The 20233-nt window shown below is 34.0% G+C and overlaps 2 protein-coding genes across 2 annotated transcripts in view; both read right to left on the bottom strand.

The window, feature by feature from the left end:
* Positions 1-56: 56 nt before the first annotated feature.
* Positions 57-1901, bottom strand: LOC123898499 (1-aminocyclopropane-1-carboxylate oxidase homolog 1-like). Its single transcript, XM_045949478.1, has 3 exons — positions 1250-1901; positions 630-951; positions 57-519 (listed from the first exon to the last, which is right to left on the bottom strand). The coding sequence occupies exons 1-3, from the start codon at positions 1783-1785 to the stop codon at positions 262-264; spliced, it is 1116 nt and encodes a 371-aa protein (XP_045805434.1). The 5' UTR covers positions 1786-1901; the 3' UTR covers positions 57-261.
* Positions 1902-3271: 1370 nt separating this feature from the next.
* LOC123898525 (tRNA ligase 1-like) overlaps positions 3272-20233 on the bottom strand; it is a 49866-nt gene continuing 32904 nt past the window's right edge. The window contains exon 5 of the transcript XR_006805334.1: positions 3272-4030. The gene's annotated coding sequence lies outside the window, so the exon portion shown is untranslated. The remainder of the gene's footprint in view (positions 4031-20233) is intronic.

The raw sequence follows: 20233 nt of genomic DNA, 5'->3' as shown, positions 1-20233 counted from the left end.
TGCCTTTACCTTGAACACGACACTGACACATAGACACACCGGTAAAGAAATAGAAGTGATAAAATGTAATCATATATATTGCCGGTGTAAGACACCAACATGTGTCAGACACTAGACATGCTTTTTGGTGATACATGACTTGATACTGATTATTCATATAATTCATTAAACTACATACTGAAAATCATAGTACAAAATGCAAGGTTAAATCCAACACCATAATAATCAAATACTGCTCCAATTCAGTTCTTAATATCTTCCTCATAACTTGAAAGGATGCAAGGCCGAGTTTCCATCAAGGCCTTTTTCAAAATAATGTGCAAAGACTTCTTTCACAGTAGTGTCCCTATAGATTGGTGGATTTTCTTCTGATAACAATTCCTTTATTGGACCAACTACATTGGATGTAACCTCCTCTAATGACGGGTTTATAAAGAAGCTTGCTATGGATATTCTAGGGCCTATATTCTTGGTTATAACACGGTGATAAACACTTGTGAACATATCATTTGTTATAAGCTGCAAAGGAGATTGATAAATGTAATCATTAAAAAATCACAACCATGAATCTTATGTTACAAGAAACTGCAGAAAGATTGATTATTATACAAACAAAGATAAACACTTACCTGCATAGAATCACCAATGTTTACAACAAGAGAACCATGCAATGGAGGAACATCAACCCATTGATTCTGATGAAGAACTTGAAGACCACCAATCTGGTCTTGTAGAAGAATTGTTAAGAAGTCACTATCAGTGTGCTTTGAAATTCCCGTAGTTAATTCAGGTTCAGGGCATGCAGGATAGTAGTGACCCAAAAGAAATTGTCCATATGGTGAGATTAATTCTTTAAGGTAAGAATGATCAAGTCCTAATGCTTCTGAGAATAGTTCAAAGATTGTAAAGCCTAAAGCCCTCACATTCTTTGAATATTCAATGACAATGTCTCTGTCAATACATAATCATCCCATCAAAGACAAGGAAAAAAACTTTGATAATAAGTTTACCAAGTCAACGCAGATGTGGACAATTACTCACATGTCACGTCAACCTGTCTTGCACATGTGGACAATAACTCATATGTCACGTCAGTATGTCTTGCCACATATGATGGTGTGACATGTGAGTCATTGTCCACGTGTGCGATGACTTGGTCAAAATTAGTGGGGGTCAACCTTCTAAGGATAAATTTGATCAAATTCAAAATCTAAAATGATATCAAATCCAATCCAAAAAGAAAACTTACCTACAAACATGTGGCATTTCTTCTGGTTTGGGAGGATCAGGACTTACAAAAAAAGCAATAGTGTCCCTCCAGTTAGCAGCAGGGGCCCTAAAAAGGGTACCGTTAGAGAAATATCTAACTTTCTTACTTACATCCCTTGTATAGAACGGTTTCCTTTCATCAGCTTCTTGTTCATGAAACTTACGGATTCCACTAATCATCTCATCCAAGACACTAACCGGAATACCGTGATTAATCACTTGGAAAAATCCCCATTCCTTGCATGCATTTCGAATCTTGTTGAGTACCTCAACATGTATACATGGATCAGTACTGTTTATATCTTGAAAGTCTATGATGGGGACACTAAACTTGGAAGATGAATCAGTTTCATGAGTAGAGTTCAAGTTCAATTTGGAAGAATGGAACATGTGTGGAATCTTTGTCACACCAGATTCTATGAGACCTTTCACACCAGCTTTTGATTCTTCAAAGGCTGAAACTTCAGCTATTCTGTCATATGTGGAAGTGGAACTATTATTTGCTATTGTGTCCATGAAGAGAAAGTAGCAGAAAATACAATGTTCTATGTTTGTGCTCTTAATCTGAAGTCAATGATGATAATTAATGCTCAAGTTGGTTTCTGTAAGAGCAGCTTAACTTAATATATAGGAAGATTGGAAAGTGAAAAACTAAAATATGGCTGCCAAGTGGGAAAACAGGCTGATTTTATATTTTGGGTCATGTTAAACAGTATTCCGAGTGCCGAGACATTTGTCAAGTATATTTAAAAGTAAAATTAAGGATAACATTAATAATAGAAATACATATTTGTAAGATATGAAATGCACAAGTTTTAGGATAAAATTTTCTTATTAATATGCTTAAGTAGTGAAGTAGTATTTTTTCTATATTTTATAGGAAAATGCTAAACAGTGTCTCAGGGCACTAGTTAAACATGTTAATAAAGAAATTTGTGTATTCAATGTCTTAAAATTGTAGAAAGTTGTCTTTCCACCATTAATTTTCTCTTCAATTTCATTTTATGGTATGCTTAACAAGTGCCCTGACATATCCTATTTTATATTCCAATAATGACGTGTTTAATTTTAATGATAACACAAGTCATCGATAACAATGTTTACAAATGTGTTTAGCCACATTTTATTCCTCCGTTGCTGAGTCAATGCGTAATTGTACCGCTTTCCTTTCTTTTTTCCAGTCTACCTTTCAGTTGTTGGCAATCAACACCAAACGGCTGCATTTATTGCTAACCCGGAATGTTGAGGCTTTTTTTTTTTTGGTAGAGAGGAATGTTGAGGCTTTAATATTGAATATTAGGGGTGCTCAAATCCAAACCAATCCAAATAAAAACCGAAAACCGATCCAAAAAAACCGAAAACCGGAAAAAACCGAAGTTTTTTGGATGTGTTTGGATGTTCTTTTGTGAAAACCGCTGGATCGGATCGGATTTTGGATTGATTTCTTAAAACCGATCCAAACCGAACCAAACCGCATACATATATTTTAATATTTATTTATCTTTTTATTAGTATAAATATATATATATTGCATTAACTTTTTTTTCATTTTAAATTTTGTTAATACTATATGTTAGTTTAATTTAATCTATTTTTTTTTACTTTTTATATGTTTCGAATATAATTGGTAATTGTCATTCCAAAATATTAATTTTCAATATATTATATGTTATATTTTACATCAAACTTAATATTTTATGTCCAAAAAAAATCAAACTTAATATTTATTTTGTCAAAAATGTCAAACTATTATTTTGTAACGTTTTTTATAATATTTATATTTATTAAAAAAAATTACAATTTATAATTTGGATATCCAAAAACCGATCCAAATTAAACCGCATAATATTGGATCGGATCGGATTTTTTTTATTTATCATCCAAAACCGAACCAAACCGCAAATGAATTTATTTTTGGATCGGATGAGTTTTTGCCTCAAAACCGATCCAAACCGAACCGCGAGCACCCCTATTGAATATTGATATCTATTTTGCTATAAGGGTTACGCTTCACGATTATACGCCATTAAAATATTCAAAAGACATTACATTGACTTTTACCATCTCATCACAGTATGTAGTTGGAAAAAAAAAGAGTATGCCAAACTTCATCCGACGGTATGCACACACAAGACATTGAAGTCAATGGTTAATGTGAATCGGAATCGGATCCAATGGAGTACTAGTCATTAACTGTGCAGTCAAGGTGAAGTCAATATTTGGTAGTCGTCTGATCAAATTTGGATGGTACTGATCTTTGATTCAGTTTTATTTTTCCAAAATATTAAATATTTTTACTTTAAAATTTAAACCATCTGATCTCAATCAAACAACCCAGATCTCACTGACTGCATGCAGTCATAGCTTTTGACTGCACTCAATCCAGATCTGAATCGGAATCACATCCAATGGAGTATTTTTTATTTTTTTTGGTGCAATGGAGAGAAATAAAAGGAAAAGAAAACAAAAGCAATTAACGATAGAAACAAGTCCCACTTGCATCAGCAAGTAGGAGCAGATTTACTCCCACAGGTAGGCTTGCCATAATGGAGAAAGCGTCATTGTTGCGAGCTCCAAGCTTTGCTAGTTAGTCTGTACAATGATGCCACTCGTCAACAGATTCGATAATCAATTTGATAGCGGCCTTGGAGTCGGAATAGCAACACAACTCTTTAATGTTAACTGCCAAGCTAGGAGAAGACCATGGTAAGTAAAGAGCCTTGAGTTCAACATTGCAGGATGTTGGAAAAGCCAATGTTCCCTGAGATATCATGGATCTATTTTTCTATCGGGTCATTCTATTTCATAGAATTTAAAACAAAGTAGGTAGCAGAATTTCTATTTTCATTAGAATAAGAGTCACAATACCATCATCATCCCATTTATCGAACCGTATAGGTTCAGATACCATATATTTTCCATCAGATACATTCTAGTTTTTCCATCAGGGTCAATCTATTTTTTCCATCGGGTCATTCTATTATATAGAAATTAAAACAAAGTAGTCTTTCTGTTTTCATTCGATTAAGGGTCACATTACCATCATCCTACCATTTATCGAACCGTATAGGTTCAAATACCATATATTTTCCATCAGGTACATTTTATTTTTTCCATCAGGGTCATTCTTCTTTTTCCATCGGGTAATTCTATTATATTTTTTTGAAGAAGTTAAATTAGCCCACACAAATTGGCACCAGAGAGAATCGAACCTCCGACCTCAAGAGGAGCACACTCCTAGGTCCCAAGCCAATACCAATGCACCAACCCAAGTGGGTTGGATAATTCTATTATATAGAATTAAAAACAAAGTAGTCTTTCTGTTTTCATTCGATTAAGAGTCAAAGTACCACCATCCTACCATTTATCGAACCGTATAGGTTCAAATACCATATATTTTCCACCAGGGACATTCTATTTTTTTCATGAGGGTTATTCTATTTTTTCCATCGGGTCATTCTATATTAGAGAATTTAAAACAAAGTAGGCTTTTTGTAACGACCCAAAATTTAGTATTCGTTATTTAATTATTTTATTACGCGAGGGCGTGATTTATGATTAAATGATTAAGCGGCGAATAATCATTTAGCGAGAACGTAAGTTAATGAGCGAGAAGTTATGTTGATTGGGCCTTGGGGCGTGTAAGTGGTTATTGGGCTTAGCCAATTGGGCTTTGATCCATGAGAATAGAGAGAGCTATAAGTAGCAAGTCAAACCATGAATAGTCTCATAATTCATGTTTCATGAGAAAGGAAGATTGAGAGCTTAGCTAGGGCAAGGAGCTCATGAGGGAGAGGGAGAGCTCGTGGGAGAGAAAGAGAAGAGCAAGCTCGAGGAATCGTCGAACTAAGGTACGAGAGTTAGATTACATATTCGTGAGTGATTCGAAAGAGGGGAGGATGTCGATTCCTCCATTCCCAAACTCTTTCCACTCTATTTTCTTGTGGGTTTTGTGGGTGATTTTCTTAATGGAAAATGGATTCTTTTGATCCTAACATGTGTAGTGAACTCATGGTAGATGAGGTAAACAACTTTGGGGAGTTGAAAGTGGGTATATGTAGATGTTTGATCAATGATTTGCATGTTTATGCAACTTTGCTTATTTTGCAAGAAATTGGCATGATTTTGATTGTTAGAGGTATTTGGATGTTTGGAAGGGATGATTAATGTTCCTTGATACCATATATGTTTGAAATGGCTGTTTATATGAATTTATAACATGTTTGGATGAATTTTTGAGTTGATTCAAGGTTAAACCGCCTTAGAAACTCAAGAACAGATATTTTCTTTCTGGTGTAGTTCGCTAAGCGACCAGGAGTTCGCTTTAGCGAACAGGTTCGCTGAAGCTCGCCGAAGCTCGCTATGAGCAGGTGATTCTCTGGTGAGGTTCGCCATGTCTCGCTAAGCCCTCGCTTAGCGAAGGCCTCTGTGACAGCAATTTTTGCTGATGTTTGTAAGTGTAGTTAGGCACTTGTAACATGGTTTAAGGGTATCCTTACATGATTGTTGATACATGTTGATACTGTTAATACTTATTGTTAATCGTTATATGATTGATAAACGTGTATGCAATAAGTTGTAGCTTAAAGTGAGCAATGTGATGTTTTAGCAATAATTTGCAATGTTAAGGAAATGATGTGTGTTTTATAACATAAGTGTAAATGAAACCTTGTGTGTATAAAATGAGTATGCAGATAATTATCATGTGAATAATTATGATTGGAGTGATAGGATATTGTGTTATCCTAATGTGTTAGATGTTGGAATTGTGTTTCCGCATTCATAATGAGTAGCTTCGAGCTAGAAATATCATATTGATGATATGTGCAAACATACATGCATTCATGTATATATATATGTTGAATTGGAAACTTGGGTTCCAATAGATTTAAATGGATTTTTGAGTCCATAAGGAAGCCGAGGATCGGATTAGATGAATCCATAAGATCTAGAGCTGCTATCCAGCAGGATATAAAACTGTTTAACTTATCCATGAGGGATATGAAGGTTTGGTAAGTTCCGAACAATCCAGCAGGATATAAAACTGTTTAACTTATCCATGAGGGATATGAAGGTTTGGTAAGTTCCGAACAATCCAGCAAGATGTAAAACTGTTTAACTTATCCATGAGGGGTAAAAGGCAATTGGTACCACATGCATTAGTCGTGTCTAGGGATGACATGACATTGGATAATTGGCATTAGATGCATTAGGGTAAATGCACATGTATTTGATAATTGTTATGTGACAATATCCGATTGGATTGTAATGTGTTTTCCGTATGTGTTAAGCTTTGGTATTTACTAATTGTTTAATACTGTGATTGTTGCCATGATTTGGTATGTGAGTAGAGTCCGTCATGACTATAAAATGAACAAGTGTAGAGTCCGTCATGACTATAAAATGAACAAGTGTAGAGTCCGTCATGACTATAAAATGAACAGGTGTAGAGTCCGTCATGACTATAAAATGAACACTTTGTTAGTGTCCGAGAAGACGTGAAACTATATGATTGGTGTGTTTGTAAATGAATGATTAATTGGTAGTCGTATTTGACGATGTATGTGCGTGAGTTAGAAATGCATGATAGCGTGTGAAGTGTGTAGTATACTACTCACACTTATATTTATGTTTATGTTTTCTAACTCTCTGCTTTGTGTTAATTGCTGGACCTTTGGGGGTCCAGGTTGACAGGTTATGTGTTAGCCTCGTCCGAGTGCAATGGTGAAGCTCTGCTCTGATTGAGACACGGGAAAAAGGGGTTTTTATATGTATATGCATGTAGTCCTCTTAGTACACTCTGTTGGTCTTAAGCTTTCATTTGAAAAGTATCCGTTTTGTATAACTAATAACGCATCGTTCGATGCGAGGTTTTGTTTTTAGTTCATTCGAATATTTTACTAGATAAATGTATTAGTATTATCTTTGAATGGAGTTTGTGATATTCAAACCAACGCTTTATAAATCAGATTTTCAATTTTTCCGCTGCGTATTTTCGAAAAAGATTTTATAAAGGCAGAGATAATTAAATAACGGGTTTGGGTGTTACAAAGTGGTATCAGAGCAGTTGTCTTCGGACTGTGAGGTTATGTGTCAATCAGAGCCGTTCTGTGCAGTCAGATCGAGTGAGCGTGTATGCCAGTTGTGTCTGTCTTTTCTTGTTGTGTGTACTTGATGCGATTGATACTTATCATTGTTATAAGTTATCAAGTCAAGTAGTGGTTGAGTATTTTTATGCTTAAAGTTTTAAAAAAAAATTGTGTGGTTTGAACTTTTGGTTTGTAGATGCTTATTGCTAATAGTTGATGATCCGACATGATGTAAAACTGTATTGTCAATGATCCAGCATGATGTAAAACTGCATGTGATGAAGATTTTGTTGAAAACATAAGATTATTTTCTTTTGAGTAAGTGAAAATGAATTTTTCACTAGAGTGAGAAAGGAGTAGGATGTAAGTAGATCCTAATGTGTGTTGTTATATGTTTGTTTATAACATGTGGTAGATTGATTACTAGTACTTAGTGTGGTTCTTTAATTGAACTATGTGAATGTATTCTCATGATGAGAACTTGTTTTAGAACATGCTATGTTTTATACATGTTTGAGTAGGTGTTGTAAGTATGCGGGCAAGTGAAATGTAATGCATGTACTTGACTCGATGTCTTGTGTACATGGATGTTTTGTTGTCTTACACATATTTTAGTTATAAATATATGTATTGACATGTTGTTGTGTTTATGTATGCTAGTTGTTACGTAGGTTGTTACATTAGCATAGATGGGAATAGTGTGTTTATGTATTTTGTAGTGGTGTGTATGTCAAGAGGACTGCACCGGGGTTTTGAGTAGATGCTTAGATATCTTACCTTATGTTTACCCTTTGCATACGACATGCATGTGAATGCTGTCGGTATTAGATTTCTCTTGGGAGGAATAGATTTGGAATCGATAGGACGGTTAGGTGCTTACACCGGATGTTCTAGTGGAAGTGTAAAGGTGGGTTTGAGATAAGTGGGGGAGAAGATTTTGTCTCTCCAAGATGTTTCGAACGCGAGAAGTAAGGACGAATAGAGATGTTCTTGAAGTGGATTGTTTAAGATTGAGTAGCATTGTTCGAAGTGGAGTTCTTATTTGGAGAATACTTTGGAGGAAGTATCAGATGATCATTTCGGAGTAAGTCGGAATGAAGTTGTTTAGCCGTAGGGAGAATGTGGCCATTGGGGAACGATGGAGCAGATTGAATGTTAAGTGAACACCGTTGCTGGGAAACGGAGAAGACGGGTGCGTCGAGGGTAAGAAAACCTAGTGATGATCATACGACGAGTATGCGAATGGTGGATACCTTGAGGGTTAAGTTAAGAGGGAGATTGATGTCAAGGATGGAAGGTGTGGTTAGGGAACTGAAAACCCGATTACAATAAGTGGGACTGGTGGTGTTTCTAGCGGAACTCGTAGCAAGAATGTTCCATTGTTTGGTTGTCTTTCACTTGATGGTTCATCCTCAAAGGGGAGGAAGAGTGATAAAGATGGAAGCTTTGTTGATGAAAAGTTTTCAGAGGAATCTGATGAGAGTTGTGTTGGAATCAACAAGACGGAGATCATGGTTGTTTGGAAATCAACTTTTGATAGTAGCTGAGATTTAAATACAGAATTACTAGGTGATCAAGAAGAGCCTAGGAAGGATTTATAAAGGTTGAGTATGTTTGAACCGAGTGGTCATTTCTTGGAAGGATTTGAGAAGCTAAGTGCGAAGTGTTACCTTTGGATGTTTGGGGATAAGAAAGTTAGCCTTTAGAAACGTGTCGAGCACGAGTATTAGAGAGACGTAAGAAAGTGACTTATGTCAAGTAAGAATTTGCGGAAAGGACTATCTCACACATAAGTGATTGTTGTGTTTGGAAAATGTGTGTTGAGAATTTAGAAGTGATGCTTGAAGTAAGTATCAGAGATGTTTTGTAGCAATTGGAAACTAAGTGATGTTGGGAACATCGTATATGTTGGAGTAGTATAGTAATACTAGGTGGTAAGGAAATAAAATATTTTGGATATTTTCATCATGGACGATGAAATGATAGTTAGTCGACGAGTGACTTAAGGTAATATTTTGGATAAAAGTACCTCGACGGAAAAGTGACATTGGAAATGTCGTGTTAAGGAACCTAGAAATTTGGATAAGAGATTGTTTGGAAAATAAAACAGTTATGATGGGGTTTGACGCAACGATTTGGGAATTGCGAAGGAAAAGAATTTGACGGTTGGAGATAATATATTTTTGGAATGTGTTAAGAACTTTGAGAAGTTGGACAACAAATGAGTGTAGAAGTTGTGCTACCGAATGAATGGTTGGAGTGAGATTCGACGCAGTTAAGAACTTATGGAATTTGAAAAGTTGTGAAGTATGCAACGGAAGGGTCTTTCGGAGTATTTTGGGTTAAGTGGTTTTGTTTTGGAGTGGTGCTGCGAGTACCGTAAGATGTTAAGTTGAAATTTTAAGTAGTTTGATAAGAATGATTTATACCGTTGTCACGATTATTGACTATCTATCGACAAATCGAGGGATTAGCTATCCTTGATCTATTGTTGGTAGTAAACTTCATTGTGTAGATTGGAATAAACTGATTTTGTCAGACTTGGTTTGTTTGGAATTTGAATGATTGTTGGTGTGAATCCGGAAGAAGTGTTATTTTGACCGGAGATGGTATAAAGGAATACCGAGGGAAGTAAAATGATTCGGAAAAGTGACGTATAGGATTGTTTTGCCGCCATCATGGGCGAATTTGCATGAAGTGTTTTGTATGTTTTGGTTAAGGTAGTATGAGGAAACCCATTGGTTAGAATGTAAGTTGGAATTAGAAAGTCGGATGAGAGAGTTCATCCGAGGTTGTTCTTAGTTGAGCCATTTTCGAGGGCGAAAATATTTTAAGTGGGGGAGAATTGTAACGACCCAAAATTTAGTATTCGTTATTTAATTATTTTATTACGCGAGGGCGTGATTTATGATTAAATGATTAAGCGGCGAATAATCATTTAGCGAGAACGTAAGTTAATGAGCGAGAAGTTATGTTGATTGGGCCTTGGGGCGTGTAAGTGGTTATTGGGCTTAGCCAATTGGGCTTTGATCCATGAGAATAGAGAGAGCTATAAGTAGCAAGTCAAACCATGAATAGTCTCATAATTCATGTTTCATGAGAAAGGAAGATTGAGAGCTTAGCTAGGGCAAGGAGCTCATGAGGGAGAGGGAGAGCTCGTGGGAGAGAAAGAGAAGAGCAAGCTCGAGGAATCGTCGAACTAAGGTACGAGAGTTAGATTACATATTCGTGAGTGATTCGAAAGAGGGGAGGATGTCGATTCCTCCATTCCCAAACTCTTTCCACTCTATTTTCTTGTGGGTTTTGTGGGTGATTTTCTTAATGGAAAATGGATTCTTTTGATCCTAACATGTGTAGTGAACTCATGGTAGATGAGGTAAACAACTTTGGGGAGTTGAAAGTGGGTATATGTAGATGTTTGATCAATGATTTGCATGTTTATGCAACTTTGCTTATTTTGCAAGAAATTGGCATGATTTTGATTGTTAGAGGTATTTGGATGTTTGGAAGGGATGATTAATGTTCCTTGATACCATATATGTTTGAAATGGCTGTTTATATGAATTTATAACATGTTTGGATGAATTTTTGAGTTGATTCAAGGTTAAACCGCCTTAGAAACTCAAGAACAGATATTTTCTTTCTGGTGTAGTTCGCTAAACGACCAGGAGTTCGCTGTAGCGAACAGGTTCGCTGAAGCTCGCCGAAGCTCGCTATGAGCAGGTGATTCTCTGGTGAGGTTCGCCATGTCTCGCTAAGCCCTCGCTTAGCGAAGGCCTCTGTGACAGCAATTTTTGCTGATGTTTGTAAGTGTAGTTAGGCACTTGTAACATGGTTTAAGGGTATCCTTACATGATTGTTGATACATGTTGATACTGTTAATACTTATTGTTAATCGTTATATGATTGATAAACGTGTATGCAATAAGTTGTAGCTTAAAGTGAGCAATGTGATGTTTTAGCAATAATTTGCAATGTTAAGGAAATGATGTGTGTTTTATAACATAAGTGTAAATGAAACCTTGTGTGTATAAAATGAGTATGCAGATAATTATCATGTGAATAATTATGATTGGAGTGATAGGATATTGTGTTATCCTAATGTGTTAGATGTTGGAATTGTGTTTCCGCATTCATAATGAGTAGCTTCGAGCTAGAAATATCATATTGATGATATGTGCAAACATACATGCATTCATGTATATATATATGTTGAATTGGAAACTTGGGTTCCAATAGATTTAAATGGATTTTTGAGTCCATAAGGAAGCCGAGGATCGGATTAGATGAATCCATAAGATCTAGAGCTGCTATCCAGCAGGATATAAAACTGTTTAACTTATCCATGAGGGATATGAAGGTTTGGTAAGTTCCGAACAATCCAGCAGGATATAAAACTGTTTAACTTATCCATGAGGGATATGAAGGTTTGGTAAGTTCCGAACAATCCAGCAAGATGTAAAACTGTTTAACTTATCCATGAGGGGTAAAAGGCAATTGGTACCACATGCATTAGTCGTGTCTAGGGATGACATGACATTGGATAATTGGCATTAGATGCATTAGGGTAAATGCACATGTATTTGATAATTGTTATGTGACAATATCCGATTGGATTGTAATGTGTTTTCCGTATGTGTTAAGCTTTGGTATTTACTAATTGTTTAATACTGTGATTGTTGCCATGATTTGGTATGTGAGTAGAGTCCGTCATGACTATAAAATGAACAAGTGTAGAGTCCGTCATGACTATAAAATGAACAAGTGTAGAGTCCGTCATGACTATAAAATGAACAAGTGTAGAGTCCGTCATGACTATAAAATGAACAGGTGTAGAGTCCGTCATGACTATAAAATGAACACTTTGTTAGTGTCCGAGAAGACGTGAAACTATATGATTGGTGTGTTTGTAAATGAATGATTAATTGGTAGTCGTATTTGACGATGTATGTGCGTGAGTTAGAAATGCATGATAGCGTGTGAAGTGTGTAGTATACTACTCACACTTATATTTATGTTTATGTTTTCTAACTCTCTGCTTTGTGTTAATTGCCGGACCTTTGGGGGTCCAGGTTGACAGGTTATGTGTTAGCCTCGTCCGAGTGCAATGGTGAAGCTCTGCTCTGATTGAGACACGGGAAAAAGGGGTTTTTATATGTATATGCATGTAGTCCTCTTAGTACACTCTGTTGGTCTTAAGCTTTCATTTGAAAAGTATCCGTTTTGTATAACTAATAACGCATCGTTCGATGCGAGGTTTTGTTTTTAGTTCATTCGAATATTTTACTAGATAAATGTATTAGTATTATCTTTGAATGGAGTTTGTGATATTCAAACCAGCGCTTTATAAATCAGATTTTCAATTTTTCCGCTGCGTATTTTCGAAAAAGATTTTATAAAGGCAGAGATAATTAAATAACGGGTTTGGGTGTTACACTTTTTATTTTCATTTCATTAAGGGTCACAATATCATCATCCACCCATTTATCGAACCGTATAGGTTCAAATACCATATATTTTCCATCAGGGACATTCTATTTATTCCATCAGGGTCATTCTATTTATTCCATCGGGTCATTCTATTTAATAGAATTTAAAACAAAGTAGGCTTCCTATTTTCATTCGATCAAGTGTCATAGTACAATCATATATTTTCCATCGGGTCATTCTATTTTTTAGAATTTAAAACAAAGTAGGCTTTCTATTTTCATTCCATTAAGGGTCACAGTATCATCATCCTCCAATTTATCGAACCGTAAATGTTCAAATACCATATGTTTTCCATCAGGGACATTCTATTTTTTCCATCAGGGTCATTCAATTTTTTCCATCGGGTCATTCTATTTCATAGAATTTAAAACAAAGTAGGCTTTTTATTTTCATTCGATTAAGTGTCACAATACAATCATATATTTTCCATCAGGGACATTTTATTTTTTCCATTGGGTCATTCTATTTTTTAGAATTTAAAACAAAGTAGTCTTTCTATTTTCATTCTATTAAAGGTTACAGTACCATCATCATACCATTTATCAAACAGTATATGTTCAAATACCATATATTTTCCATCAGGGACATTATATTTTTTCCATAAGGGTTATTCTATTTTTTCCATCGGGTCATTCTATTTCATAGAATTTATAACTGTACAGGTTCACATACCATATATTTTCCATCAGCGACATTTTATTTTTTCCATCAGGGTCATGTTATTTTTCCATCGGGTCATTTGATTTCATAGAATTTAAAACATAGCAGGCAGCATGCTATCTATTTTCATTCGATTAAGAGTCACAGTTTCATCATCATCCCATTTATTGAACCGTATAGGTTCAAATACCATATATTTTCCATTAGGGACATTCTATTTTTACCATCAGGGTCATTCTATTTTTTTCATCGGGTCATTCTATTTCATAGAATTTAAAACAAAGTAGACTTTCTATTTTCATTCGATTAAATGTCACAGTACAATCATATAATTTCCATCAGGGACATTTTATTTTTTCCATATTGGGTCATTCTATTTTTTAGAATTTAAAACAAATCAGTCTTTCTATTTTCATTCTATTAAAGGTCACAGTACCATCATACCATTTATCGAACGGTATAGGTTCAAATACCATATATTTTCCATCAGGGACATTATATTTTTTTCATAAGGGTTATTCTATTTTTTCCATCGGGTCATTCTATTTCATAGAATTTATAACAGTACAGGTTCACATACCATATATTTTCCATCAGCGACATCTTATTTTTTTCCATCAGGGTCATGCTATTTTTCCATCGGGTCATTTGATTTCATAGAATTTAAAACAAAGTAGGCAGCAGACTATCTATTTTCATTCGATTAAGAGTCACAGTTCCATCATCATCCCATTTATTGAACCGTATAGGTTCAAATACCATATATTTTCCATCAGTGACATTATATTTTTTCCATAAGGGTTATTCTATTTTTTCCATCGGGTCATTCTATTTCATAGAATTTATAACTGTACAGGTTCACATACCATATATTTTCCATCAGTGACATTTTATTTTTTCCATCAGGGTCATGCTATTTTTCCATCGGGTCATTTGATTTCATAGAATTTAAAACAAAGTAGGCAGCATGCTATCTATTTTCATTCGATTAAGAGTCACAGTTCCATCATCATCCCATTTATTGAACCGTATAGGTTGAAATACCATAGATTTTCCATCAGGGACATTCTATTTTTTCCATCAGGGTCATTCTATTTTTTTCATCGGGTCATTCTATTTCATAGAATTTAAAACAAAGTAGGCTTTCTATTTTCATTCTAAGTGTCACAGTACAATCATATATTTGCCATCAGGGACATTTTATTTTTTCCATTGGGTCATTCTATTTTTTAGAATTTAAAACAAAGTAGTCTTTCTATTTTCATTCTATTCTATTAAAGGTCACAGTACCATCATACCATTTATCGAACAGTATAGGTTCAAATACCATATATTTTCCATCAGGGACATTATATTTTTTCCATAAGGGTTATTCTATTTTTTCCATCGGGTCATTCTATTTCATAGAATTTATAACTGTACAGGTTCACATACCATATATTTTCCATCAGCGACATTTTATTTTTTCCATCAGGGTCATGCTATTTTTCCATCGGGTCATTTGATTTCATAGAATTTAAAACAAAGTAGGCAGCATGCTATCTATTTTCATTCGATTAAGAGTCACAGTTCCATCATCATCCCATTTATTGAACCGTATAGGTTCAAATACCATATATTTTCCATCAGGGACATTCTATTTTTACCATCAGGGTCATTCTATTTTTTTCATCGGGTCATTCTATTTCATAGAATTTAAAACAAAGTAGACTTTCTATTTTCATTCGATTAAATGTCACAGTACAATCATATAATTTCCATCAGGGACATTTTATTTTTTCCATATTGGATCATTCTATTTTTTAGAATTTAAAACAAATCAGTCTTTCTATTTTCATTCTATTAAAGGTCACAGTACCATCATACCATTTATCGAACGGTATAGGTTCAAATACCATATATTTTCCATCAGGGACATTATATTTTTTTCATAAGGGTTATTCTATTTTTTCCATCGGGTCATTCTATTTCATAGAATTTATAACAGTACAGGTTCACATACCATATATTTTCCATCAGCGACATCTTATTTTTTTCCATCAGGGTCATGCTATTTTTCCATCGGGTCATTTGATTTCATAGAATTTAAAACAAAGTAGGCAGCAGACTATCTATTTTCATTCGATTAAGAGTCACAGTTCCATCATCATCCCATTTATTGAACCGTATAGGTTCAAATACCATATATTTTCCATCAGTGACATTATATTTTTTCCATAAGGGTTATTCTATTTTTTCCATCGGGTCATTCTATTTCATAGAATTTATAACTGTACAGGTTCACATACCATATATTTTCCATCAGTGACATTTTATTTTTTCCATCAGGGTCATGCTATTTTTCCATCGGGTCATTTGATTTCATAGAATTTAAAACAAAGTAGGCAGCATGCTATCTATTTTCATTCGATTAAGAGTCACAGTTCCATCATCATCCCATTTATTGAACCGTATAGGTTGAAATACCATAGATTTTCCATTAGGGACATTCTATTTTTTCCATCAGGGTCATTCTATTTTTTTCATCGGGTCATTCTATTTCATAGAATTTAAAACAAAGTAGGCTTTCTATTTTCATTCTAAGTGTCACAGTACAATCATATATTTTCCATCAGGGACATTTTATTTTTTCCATTGGGTCATTCTATTTTTTAGAATTTAAAACAAAGTAGTCTTTCTATTTTCATTCTATTCTATTAAAGGTCACAGTACCATCATACCATTTATCGAACAGTATAGGTTCAAATACCATATATTTTCCATCAGGGACATTATATTTTTTCCATAAGGGTTATTCTATTTTTTCCATCGGGTCATTCTATTTCATAGAATTTATAATTGTACAGGTTCACATACCATATATTTTCCATCAGCGACATTTTATTTTTTCCATCAGGGTCATGCTATTTTTCCATCGGGTCATTTGATTTCATATAATTTAAAACAAAGTAGGCAGCAGGCTATCTATTTCCAGTCGATTAAGAGTCACAGTTCTATCATCATCCCATTTATTGAACCGTATATATTCAAATACCATATATTTTCCATCGGGTCATTCTATTTCATAGAATTTATAACTGAACTGGTTCACATAACATATATTCTCCATCAGCGACATTTTATTTTTTCCATCAGGGTCATGCTATTTTTCCATCGGGTCATTTGATTTCATAGAATTTAAAACAAAGTAGGCAGCAGACTATCTATTTTCATTCGATTAAGAGTCACAGTTCCATCATCATCCCATTTATTGAACCGTATAGGTTCAAATACCATATATTTTCCATCAGGGACATTATATTTTTTCCATCAGGGTCATTCTATTTTTTTTTCGGGTCATTCTATTTCATAGAATTTATAACTGTACAGGCTCACATACCATATATTTTCCATCGGCGACATTTTATTTCTTCCATTAGGGTTATGCTATTTTTCCATCGGGTCATTTGATTTCATAGAATTTAAAACAAAGTAGGCAGCATGCTATCTATTTTCATTCGATTAAGAGTCACAGTTACATCATCATCCCATTTATTGAACCGTATAGGTTCAAATACCATAGATTTTCCATCAGAGACATTCTATTTTTTCCATCAGGGTCATTCTATTTTTTTCATCGGGTCATTCTATTTCATAGAATTTAAAACAAAGTAGGCTTTCTATTTTCATTTGATTAAGTGTCACAGTACAATCATATAATTTCCACCCGGGACATTTTATTTTTTCCATTGGGTCATTCTATTTTTTAGAATTTAAAACAAAGTAGTCTTTCTATTTTCATTCTATTCTATTAAAGGTCACAGTACCATCATACCATTTATCGAACAGTATAGGTTCAAATACTATATATTTTCCATCAGGGACATTATTTTTTTTTCATAAGGGTTATTCTATTTTTTCCATCGGGTCATTCTATTTCATAGAATTTATAACTGTACAGGTTCACATACCATATATTTTCCATCAGTGACATTTTATTTTTTTCCATCAGGGTCATGCTATTTTTCCATCGGGTCATTTGATTTCATAGAATTTAAAACAAAGTAGGCAGCATGCTATCTATTTTCATTCGATTAAGAGTCACAGTTCCATCATCATCCCATTTATTGAACCGTATAGGTTGAAATACCATAGATTTTCCATCAGGGACATTCTATTTTTTCCATCAGGGTCATTCTATTTTTTTCATCGGGTCATTCTATTTCATAGAATTTAAAACAAAGTAGGCTTTCTATTTTCATTCTAAGTGTCACAGTACAATCATATATTTGCCATCAGGGACATTTTATTTTTTCCATTGGGTCATTCTATTTTTTAGAATTTAAAACAAAGTAGTCTTTCTATTTTCATTCTATTCTATTAAAGGTCACAGTACCATCATACCATTTATCGAACAGTATAGGTTCAAATACCATATATTTTCCATCAGGGACATTATATTTTTTCCATAAGGGTTATTCTATTTTTTCCATCGGGTCATTCTATTTCATAGAATTTATAACTGTACAGGTTCACATACCATATATTTTCCATCAGCGACATTTTATTTTTTCCATCAGGGTCATGCTATTTTTCCATCGGGTCATTTGATTTCATAGAATTTAAAACAAAGTAGGCAGCATGCTATCTATTTTCATTCGATTAAGAGTCACAGTTCCATCATCATCCCATTTATTGAACCGTATAGGTTCAAATACCATATATTTTCCATCAGGGACATTCTATTTTTACCATCAGGGTCATTCTATTTTTTTCATCGGGTCATTCTATTTCATAGAATTTAAAACAAAGTAGACTTTCTATTTTCATTCGATTAAATGTCACAGTACAATCATATAATTTCCATCAGGGACATTTTATTTTTTCCATATTGGATCATTCTATTTTTTAGAATTTAAAACAAATCAGTCTTTCTATTTTCATTCTATTAAAGGTCACAGTACCATCATACCATTTATCGAACGGTATAGGTTCAAATACCATATATTTTCCATCAGGGACATTATATTTTTTTCATAAGGGTTATTCTATTTTTTCCATCGGGTCATTCTATTTCATAGAATTTATAACAGTACAGGTTCACATACCATATATTTTCCATCAGCGACATCTTATTTTTTTCCATCAGGGTCATGCTATTTTTCCATCGGGTCATTTGATTTCATAGAATTTAAAACAAAGTAGGCAGCAGACTATCTATTTTCATTCGATTAAGAGTCACAGTTCCATCATCATCCCATTTATTGAACCGTATAGGTTCAAATACCATATATTTTCCATCAGTGACATTATATTTTTTCCATAAGGGTTATTCTATTTTTTCCATCGGGTCATTCTATTTCATAGAATTTATAACTGTACAGGTTCACATACCATATATTTTCCATCAGTGACATTTTATTTTTTCCATCAGGGTCATGCTATTTTTCCATCGGGTCATTTGATTTCATAGAATTTAAAACAAAGTAGGCAGCATGCTATCTATTTTCATTCGATTAAGAGTCACAGTTCCATCATCATCCCATTTATTGAACCGTATAGGTTGAAATACCATAGATTTTCCATTAGGGACATTCTATTTTTTCCATCAGGGTCATTCTATTTTTTTCATCGGGTCATTCTATTTCATAGAATTTAAAACAAAGTAGGCTTTCTATTTTCATTCTAAGTGTCACAGTACAATCATATATTTTCCATCAGGGACATTTTATTTTTTCCATTGGGTCATTCTATTTTTTAGAATTTAAAACAAAGTAGTCTTTCTATTTTCATTCTATTCTATTAAAGGTCACAGTACCATCATACCATTTATCGAACAGTATAGGTTCAAATACCATATATTTTCCATCAGGGACATTATATTTTTTCCATAAGGGTTATTCTATTTTTTCCATCGGGTCATTCTATTTCATAGAATTTATAACAGTACAGGTTCACATACCATATATTTTCCATCAGCGACATCTTATTTTTTTCCATCAGGGTCATGCTATTTTTCCATCGGGTCATTTGATTTCATAGAATTTAAAACAAAGTAGGCAGCAGACTATCTATTTTCATTCGATTAAGAGTCACAGTTCCATCATCATCCCATTTATTGAACCGTATAGGTTCAAATACCATATATTTTCCATCAGGGACATTATATTTTTTCCATCAGGGTCATTCTATTTTTTTTTCGGGTCATTCTATTTCATAGAATTTATAACTGTACAGGCTCACATACCATATATTTTCCATCGGCGACATTTTATTTCTTCCATTAGGGTTATGCTATTTTTCCATCGGGTCATTTGATTTCATAGAATTTAAAACAAAGTAGGCAGCATGCTATCTATTTTCATTCGATTAAGAGTCACAGTTACATCATCATCCCATTTATTGAACCGTATAGGTTCAAATACCATAGATTTTCCATCAGAGACATTCTATTTTTTCCATCAGGGTCATTCTATTTTTTTCATCGGGTCATTCTATTTCATAGAATTTAAAACAAAGTAGGCTTTCTATTTTCATTTGATTAAGTGTCACAGTACAATCATATAATTTCCACCCGGGACATTTTATTTTTTCCATTGGGTCATTCTATTTTTTAGAATTTAAAACAAAGTAGTCTTTCTATTTTCATTCTATTCTATTAAAGGTCACAGTACCATCATACCATTTATCGAACATTATAGGTTCAAATACTATATATTTTCCATCAGGGACATTATTTTTTTTTC

The sequence above is a fragment of the Trifolium pratense genome, linkage group LG1 (genome assembly GCF_020283565.1).
Source record: "Trifolium pratense cultivar HEN17-A07 linkage group LG1, ARS_RC_1.1, whole genome shotgun sequence".
In the NCBI taxonomy this organism is placed as follows: domain Eukaryota; kingdom Viridiplantae; phylum Streptophyta; class Magnoliopsida; order Fabales; family Fabaceae; genus Trifolium; species Trifolium pratense.
The sequence above is the reverse complement of the archived record's forward strand: the minus strand, read 5'-3'. Positions and strand labels throughout refer to the sequence as shown.

Coding starts and splice junctions, on each gene's coding strand:
- LOC123898499 (XM_045949478.1), bottom strand. CDS start 1,785: ATGGACACAATAGCAAATAATAGTTCCACTTCCACATATGACAGAATA. Junction 952..1,249: donor GAAATGCCACATGTTTGTAG/GTAAGTTTTCTT, acceptor ATGTATTGACAG/AGACATTGTCATTGAATATT. Junction 520..629: donor ACATTGGTGATTCTATGCAG/GTAAGTGTTTAT, acceptor TCTCCTTTGCAG/CTTATAACAAATGATATGTT.